The 9,770-nt window shown below is 33.5% G+C and overlaps 1 protein-coding gene across 1 annotated transcript in view; it reads left to right on the top strand.

Moving 5' to 3' along the window:
- The window catches only part of LOC107676826 (sodium channel protein type 4 subunit alpha), a 226,579-nt gene that overhangs the window by 168,542 nt on the left and 48,267 nt on the right, over positions 1 to 9,770 (top strand). The window contains 1 exon segment of the mRNA XM_074186965.1: positions 3,638 to 3,758. Coding sequence (XP_074043066.1) covers positions 3,638 to 3,758 — 121 coding nt within the window.

Here is a 9,770-nt window from a genome sequence, read left to right as displayed (position 1 = left end):
CTAGGCCATTGAGTGATTTATAAACGAGTAAAAGTACTTTAAAATCAATCCTAAATATAACTGGAAGCCAGTGTAAAGACTGAGGACTGGTGTGATCAGGGCCGCATTAAACATTGGGCTAGGCGGGGCTGAAGCCCCGGGGCCCGAGCAAGGAGGGGGCCCGTGATTGGCTGTGGAGTAGCTTGACGGACATCGGTAGCACCGATCGCCAAAGCCCCACCACGCCCCTCACTTTTAGAGCTATTATTTAGTGGAGTTTTTCCATAAATTCCATGCATTACCATTAGAGATTAAAATGTCACATTTGAATTTAGTTTATCAGTCAAATGCATTTATTATATATTTTACTTTTGAACAAACTGTGCACGTAGCCTATCTATCAGGAGATCGCTGCGCCCATGGGCGTTGCTAGGCCACTTTTATTTTTCATTTCATATGAAAACAGCGGCAGACTTCGGCTCCTCCCCGTCTTTCAGCGCGTTCTTCAATAAGCAGACCGCGGCGGCGCAGAGCGAGAAAGAGAGGGCAATGTGTGTTTATCGATAGATTGTTATAATATCTGCAACTGTACAGTTCTTTGTCATAAATACAGTTTACAAAATATCATGGGGGAGCAATCGGTTCCCCATCTACTGTAAAATTTTGCTGCGTTTCCTCATCACACTACAGCTGTTTCCTCCAGCAAAAATGAAACCGCATACTTTATGAAACGATCACGTTGCCATTTTCATTTGAAAATGTAACTTTCAATATAATACATATTACAGTGCATGTGCAAAGAGGTTTGCATACTTGAGCTAAAGAAAGAGGGTTGTACTAGAAAAGCAAACAGTAAAATGTTGTGTTTGTAACTACAATAAACAGGTGTGTGTGTGTGAGATCAGGAAGGCTTATTCAGTACTCAAATGTTATACCTATCCAATCAATACAGTGGAATATTGCAATAAGTTTAGGAAACCATCACTATTAGTCAAACATTTTATTTATTTATATATTTATTATTATTTTTTATTATTACCCTCATTGGGGGCTGAGCCCCCCCTAAAATTAAAATCATAGAATCGCCCCTGCTGTGCATTATAACTGAGAACTACATGAACACTTCACAGTTGGTTGTGTTACTGTAAGTAATTTTCCTCAAATGCTATTGAAGTTAGAAAAGTATAAACCAATGTCGAATGACACCCTCTCATTAGCATGTTGTGCAGGGGAAAAATAAATGCGGAACTACATTCAGAAATAAATGAGTGATTAAAAGAAAACAGTTAGGATGAGTTTAGCATTTCCGTAAACATTTTCCATTTGTCACTAAATTCCATGCATTACCATTAGAGATTAAAATGTCACATTTGAATTTGGTTTACCAATCAAATGCATTTATTATATATATTGCTTTTGAACAAGATGTCTATCAGGAGATCGCTGCGCCTAATGCCTGCATTCACCTCTCTTCACTTCATTCTGGTGTAGGCCTAATCTAGAAACGGTCATGCAAAGAACAATCTTCGATAAGTAAAAATGTCAACTATTCTAAAAAAAAAATTGTGAGAGAAAAAAATTAGGAGAGAGGGGAAAAAATGAGTGAGTCACTAAAATCCACCGCTAGTTTATTTTACTAAAGCTGATGATGGAGAGGGAGTTGTGGAACCGCAAATGGACCGGACATATGGAGCAGATAAAAACACAGCCTCATCATCCACACAGATTTTAGGTTAGTTTGATTATTAACTTGATAGATGTTGCTTTTTGTGTTTGAACTAACTCTATAGGCCTAGTGTATTCGCTTATGGGTTGAGAAATTCATTTTGCGCGTCATGATGTAAGCTTTTCATTTAAACGCATTTTAAGCATTTTGGCTTAAAAACGAATTTAACTGTTCAGGGACAATAAACAGTGGGGCAGAATTCGTTTTGGCAAATGCATGCGTTAAGACGGTTTCTGATACTTGCTCGTACAGCGCTTGACTAAACCAAGAGTTATTTTTCGCGCCTTGTGTTTAAACGTTCGAATACACATAGTTATGTGTCAAAATGCCTGTCTCCTCGTCAGCACAGTCATTTGTGTCTTAAATGAACCTTAATAGTTAAAGGTAAAGCATGTGCACTAGTTGGCTATTATGCGATCCTGGCATTATATGATGAGATTTTAAAGGGATATTGTTCACCCAAAAATGTAAATACTGTCATCATTTACTCAGTTTCAAGTTGTTCTGAACCTGTATGAATTTCTTTGTTCTCCTCAACATAAAAGAAGATATTTTGAAGAGTATTCGTAACCACCAGAAAGTTTCTGGTCCTTGTTGACTCCAATAGTGTTGTTATTTTTTCATACTATGGAAGTCATGGGAGCACAGAAACTGTTTGGTTACCAGTATTGTTACAAATATATACGTTTGCATTCAACAGCAGAAGGAAACTCATTCAGGTTTAGAACAACAACAACATAACTTTAATTTTTGGGTGTACTACTTATCCAAAGCAGCCTAATATAGCTGCTGTTGCTGTCTGTGTCAATAATGTAAATTAAACATTAGAAAGAAAATCACTCACTGTCCTTGACCGAATCATGTATAATAATGTATATTGAAGTCTATATATATATTCAGTCTATTTGTAGTCTATTTATTTTATACAATATAATATTTCTTATTCAGTGCTTTTAGTGTTTGTATGTCAATTTCTTTGTTCTATTGTGATTCATGACTGTTTACTTGTCTTCAGTAAGTTTGTTTTTACTTAGGCTAGTATTTTTTATTTTGTGATATTGGAATTGGTAACAAGAATTGTGAAATTGCAATGCATCAAAAATTTTGATTGGATAAAAATATTATTTTAAGCTATATATATCATTATTGTGATGGGGGGCCCTGCAGTAAGTCGTAGCCCCGGGGCCCAGTGAGGTCTTAAAGCGGCCCTGGGTGTGATATGCTCAGATTTTCTGGTTCTAGTCAGAATCCTGGCAGCAGTGTTCTGGATGAGCTGCAGCGGTCTAATGGTCTTCTTGGGAAGGCCGGTGAGGAGACCATTACAATAGTCCACCCTGCTGGTGATAAAGGCATGAACAAGTTTCTCCAAGTCTTGACTGGAAACAAAACATCTAATTCTTGCAATGTTTTTGAGATGATAGTATGCTGACACACACACACACACACACACACACACACACACACACACACACACACACACACACACACACACACACACACACACACACACACACGTTTATATACTAATATTTGTTGATTTATTTATTCATTTATTTTATTAATTAACATACTAATACACGTTATCTATTTGTTTATGTATTTATTTATAGTTAAACTAGTACTAATATACATTTATTTATATACACATGCTAATATAAATTTATTTACATGTAAGTATTTATTTATTTATTTTTTGTCATTTGTGTAATATATTTATACTGAATACTTTGCCTTTGTCTAGCTATGCTCATCTCTAAAATATTTTACTAAAACTTACTTGTGAGCAATTTTATTTTAGAAATGAATAAGTTAAGCTAATCATCAGTCAAATTTTTTGATTATTTTAATCTCCAGGAGTCCAATAAGTGATTGGAAAGGTGAAATGTGTAATTTCATTGGTCAGGAGATCTGATTGGTTCTCTTGGTTTTCAGAGAGACGACACCAGCCTATCAGAGGGCAGCACGATCGACCTCAGGAAACCCGGCGAGGAGGAGGATGAATACTCTGAGACGGCTGAAGAGGCCATGGATCCGGAAAACTGCTTTCCTGACTGTGCGTAAAGCAACATATTCAACTTACAGCTGCAGTATTTACTCTGATGATCAGTAACAGCTTGATTCATTCACAAATCACACAGCACTAATCATGCAAAAATATATTTGCCAAAGAGCTCAGCAATGACATTTAATTACAACAATATGTATGTATATATATATATATATATTGTTGTTGATTTTTGTTTATATATATTTTTCCTGTTTACATTATTTTCATGATGAGTTAACACATTATCCCCCAAATTCACATTACATTAATGCAAAAACAAAACGAACAAACAAACAAAGGAAAAAGCATAATCATATACTTTATAAATTTTAATTTATGCTGAATTAAAACATTTTATTACAAAAAAGTCTTAATTTTCTGTTCTTAATTTTTATGTTTATATGCATTTCAATTCAAATCAATTTCAAAAGCTTTATTGTCTATCCCCAGTGGGGTAGAAAAGTGTCTTCAGGCTCAACACACAAACAGCACAAATAGTCCTCACAACAACAAACTACATTACATCACAAAAACACAACTACTGTAAAACGATACATTAAAAACACATTTTTTTTTTTGCTTGTTTACATTATTTTCATTATAAATTAGTCTATTATCCTCCCAAATTCACATTACTATAATATAATATAATATAATATAATATAATATAATAAATAGTCTGTTTGTAAATATTTTGCATGCTTATTAAAAATTTAAATATTTATTGATTATGATAAATACTTTACAAATGTTAATTTATGCTGAATATAGAACTTTTCTTGCATGTCTTTTTCCAGATATGTTTTTGAAAAGTTGTAATGTAATAATTAATTTCAGCTCTGGTAGATTCGGTTGGTTCATGGATTTTTAAAAAGTCCTTATGGAGAAAATGCAAGTAAAAGTGTGAGACGTTTTCTGAGGACGCTCGCAGACGTCAGAGTCACGTGTGTCGGTCACGATCCTCCTGTTTACCCTCGTTCTGAAGTGCAGGTGATTTGATATAAAACATTAACCAGTGAACTGACATTTAAAAGGGCAATGGGGCATTAAATTAAATGTCCTGTATCAGCAAAGATTTGAAAAGGCCTGTCAGAGACGAAATGGTCCTGTGTTAATTTGATGATGACTGACTCTCCATATTCAATGCATCGACCCTCCAGTCCAATCAGATGCATCCCGACATGCTAAAAGCCCTGATCTGAACGCAGGAGTTTGGAAGGGTCAATGGGAAGGGTCAAAATAGCATTCTTAGGTATTTAATATAAATTTACACTAAATGAGGAAAGCTTTATATTGGGCTTAAGCTTTAAAGTTTGGTTTTACTCAGACAAGTCAGAAAAGTCAATTAAATAGTAGCTACTACAATTTTATGCTTTTGCACCTTGCTAAAATGTTTTAGCACATTTTTAAGATATTATGTTGCTAACATGTTTCTAGCATGATTCAACACATTGCTAACATCCTTTAGCACATTGCTAACATGTTTATAGCTTGAATTAGCATGTTTTAGCATGATTTTGCACATTGTTAGCATATTTTAACATGTTACTAGCATGTTTTAGCATGCTGATAAAATTTAGCATGTTGCTAGCATTATTTTACACGTTGGTAGCATGTTTCTAGCATGATTTTGTACATTGTTAGCATATTTTATCATGTTACTAGCATGTTTTGGCATGCTGCAAAAATTTAGCATGTTGCTAGCATGATTTAACACGTTGTTAACATGTTTCTAGCATGATTTAGCGCATTGCTATCCTCTAATAGCATGTTGATAGCATGTTGCTAGCATGATTTAACATGTTGGTAACATGTTTCTAGCATGATTTTGCACATTGTTAGCATTTTTTAGCATGTTACTAGCATGTTTTAGCATTCTGCAAAAATGTAGCATGTTGCTAGCATGATTTAACACGTTGGTATCATGTTTCTAGCATGATTTTGCACATTGTTAGCATATTTTAACATGTTACTAGCATGTTTTAGCATGCTGCAAAAATGTAGCATGTTTCTAGCATGATTTAACATGTTGGTATCATGTTTCTAGCATGATTTTGCACATTGTTAGCATATTTTAACATGTTACTAGCATGTTTTAGCATGCTGCAAAAATGTAGCATGTTTCTAGCATGATTTTGCACATTGTTAGCATATTTTAGCATTTTAATATCATGTTTTAGCATGCTGCAAAAATTTAGCATGTTTCTAGCATGATTTAGCTCATTGCTATCCTCTAATAGCATGTTGCTAGCATGTTTTAGCATGCTGTTAGAATTTAGCATGTTGCCAGCAGGATTTAGCACATTGTTAGCATTTTTAGCATTCTGTTAGAATTTAACATTGTAAACATGTTTTGTAGAACATTTTAACTATTTATACTTTAACCATATTATATAGACACAACATTATGAATGATGAAAATACGTATAACATTTACTTAAGTTGGTCAGAAACATTAAGTTGTATTTAATATTCCATTTGAACTATATCAGTAAAGTTTGATGACAATTGTTAGCAGGTTTCTATGTTTTAGCACATTTGAGTTATGTTGCTAACATGTTTCTAGCTTTACTGAATGTATTGCTAGCATCCTTTAGCACATTGCTAGCATGTTTTGGCAAGTTTTTAGCATGTTACTAGCACATTGCTTGCATATTTTTAGCATAATTGATCTTTTAGCATGCCGTTAGAAAGATTTAGCATGTTGCTAGCATGATTTATAATATATTTTAACTATTAAACTTTTACCATATTTCATAGACAAAATTATTAATCATGAAAATACATATATAAAGTGCACTTTAGTGGTCAAAAACATTCAGCTGTATCTAACTTTATTTAATTCATTGCTAGCATCCTGGATGTTTTGGCAATTTTTTAGCATGTTATTAGCACATTGCATGCATATTTTAAGCATAATTGATTAGTATCTTTTAGCATGTTGCTAGCATCTTTTAGCGTGCTGTTAGAAAGATTTTGCATGCTGCTAGCATGATTTAAAGTATATTGTAACTATTAAACTTTAACCGTATTTCATAGATAAAATTATGAATTATGAAAATGCATATAAAATGTACTTAAGTGGGTCAAAAAAATGATAAAGTTGTATTTAATATCAATTTAAACTATAATACATTTTCATGGAAACTGAAAATAACATGCAATTACAGCAGACATTCAGTTCGAATTTAAATATATTCTTATTTCCATATTAATGATCATATTAATAATCTTTTAAAAAATATGCTAAAGTGTTCTTCATTTTCAAAAGGGTGTCTTTATGTTCTGTGTAATTGCTCTGTTAATTAAGAGTTTGTTCTGAGAAACGAGCAACATCTGTCATACAGTCTGTGTGTGTGTGTGTGTGTGTGTGTGTCGAAAACGTTACACAACCAGCTCCGTGTGCCTCAAATCTGCACTTTATAAGCTGTCGACTTCATTGCCGTACGGTAGAAAACAATCAGATCGCTGCGCTGGGCGGCCCGTTGAACGGCTGTCTGTTTGAAGGAGTGAATGATTTATGGCAAATGAGCTGCCATGTATTTCCTCTGATAATTCTCGCTCGCACATTTCAGCATTTCAGCAGCGTTTGAGACGAGATCGGGTTTCTCACCTATAAATCGAATAATAGCACACTTTCACATGACTGAATTGAATCAGTCAACAGCTCTCTGCTGGAGAAGTCAAAAGGGCAGATTCACACATTCGGAAGGGAAATACACAGAGGAGATAGAGGTTTCAGATGCTTTTTTTGCCTAAAAACTTTGCATTAGCAAGTGCATATTTATAAACATTTTATTTTTATACCAATATTTTACGTTTTTTTTTAATGTGATAATAAAATGTGACTTGCACTGATGCAACTTGTTTTTTTCTTTTCTTTTTTTAAAATCTCAAAAATGCAATTTTTTGTTTCTCTCAACAACTTATTTCCCAGAAAATAGGGAAATTCTTTAAAGTTGGGTAACTTATTTGAATGTGAAGTTTGTGTTTAAATGTTCTTATTTGGAATTTCAACAATATCCTTTGAAATTACGATTGTGTAAAATTATTTATGTAAAAGCAAAACTTACGTAAATGATAAACATTGAAAAGAAACAATATCCTTAAAGTAATACTCAACCAAAATAAAATTGAAAATTAAAAATGAATAATAATAATAATAATAATATTAAAAACATGGAAATTAAAAACAATACTCAACCAAACAGTGCTATTCAATGGTAAGAGCAGAGTGTATAGAAATAAAGGACAAATTAATCATCACAATTCTGAAGAAAATAAAAAAAGGGACGAGATCTTTTCATATAATGTTCTAACCTAATTCTTTCTAAATGTAATTTACTAATCAATTCGGTACATCTCATTTTAAGTGTAGAGTTTAATACTCAATTCTCTAACCTTAACTATGAGCATTAGCCCATTTAATCCCACTGGTCACAATAGTGACCGTAAAGAAGGTTAAGCTCTTAAAATGTTACTGACTGGTGTTTTAGTGCATTTTCTCTAAATATGGAAAAACTAAAGGTTCTCAATTAAATATGTGCAGTGTCACAAGTTTAGTGCAAATTGTCACATAACCAAAGCAGTTTACTTCCTGTTTGCACCATGAGATGATGATGGCTTCATCAAAGCTCCAAAACAAAAGGATAGAATGTTATGAAACAGTTTAAAATGGGTTAATAACTGGGCTGAGATATATAAGAATTTTGATGACTGCAGAAATAATTTAATTTCAGTATACACATTATCCCACCGTTCACAATTGTGACCAATCATAAAACACACACTTTTCCATAAAAGGTAAAAAAATAAAATAAATTATTGATTATTTCAAGGGGTTACTAATGACACATCATTTTGATATTTTAATGTCTGAGAAAACTTTGTGATTAAATGGGTTAGTAATAGTGACACACTGAAACACGACTGTCTGGAGTCTGTGTTCACGGGATGTTCTCTGACAAATCAAATCTATGAAGAGGCGAATAAAGCAGTGAAGTCACCAATAACTCCAGACTCTGAGCCCTTTTGATTTTGCTTTGATGGTTGTTAATTGCTTGATGAATGGTGATGCCCGGGTGCTAAAATGTCTGATGCCGCCAATGGAGAGCAGGAGCATCAGTACAAATTGAGTTGAGAGAACCCTGTTACCATAACCCTGTTATTAAGTTTACAGGCAATAAGTTAATTTAGAGGAGCTCAGATGCCAGTAATGGAGACGCTTTGACGACCATGCAAGGCTCAAATGGGATTTCATGGCAGGGACTCATTGTTACAGACGGCGGGCTTTCAGAGCGCCAGTGATACCGGCCGAGATTATGTCACATAAAAGCTGCGTCTCGAACGCAGAGACCGACAGATTAGCAAGACGAGGACATTTTATTTATTTATTCAGAAATATCATTTATTTCTACTGATGTGTTTGTATTGCACGCAGTAGAGCAGTTCAGCTACTGATCTCCACGTTCTCTCTGGAACTGCATTTGTGATCTTTTGAAGTGTTTGGAAGCTCTTTGAACTCTTTTGAAGTTGCATTTTCATTTGTTTTGAACAAAGAGGTTTTGCAATTGGAAAAGTCAGCAAAATGAGTGTCGTCGTCTCAATTATAGTCTGAATTACTTCTCTTCAACACGTGAATAATCTATTAATTTATGAAAAATGATGTAGTTTGGCATATTCTTTAATTTAATATTATTATTTTTTAAAGCAGTTTTGTTTTAAAATGCTACACTGTAAAAAAAAATATATGCTCTGTAAGTCATGGCAATTTACTGTAACTCATCAAAATAAGTTGAGCAATTTCATAATTTTATAATTTATGTAATATATAATTTCAAGTTATTTGAAACTGAACTTGACTTGAAGTTGGTTTAATGTAATTTAAGTTGAAATGACAACTGAACTTATGTTTAATATTTAATATTTAGTGTGGTGTAGTCAGCCAGAAGCGTTTTATTTTCATGTGAAAAAAAACCCCCAAAAGGAAATTCTATTAGCATGGACCTTTGTAGATAC

Source organism: Sinocyclocheilus anshuiensis, unplaced genomic scaffold, assembly GCF_001515605.1.
Source record: "Sinocyclocheilus anshuiensis isolate Anshui unplaced genomic scaffold, SAMN03320099.WGS_v1.1 scaffold184, whole genome shotgun sequence".
Lineage (NCBI taxonomy): Eukaryota > Metazoa > Chordata > Actinopteri > Cypriniformes > Cyprinidae > Sinocyclocheilus > Sinocyclocheilus anshuiensis.
Note: the sequence above shows the minus strand (reverse complement) of the source record. Positions and strands in the feature narration are given on the sequence as shown.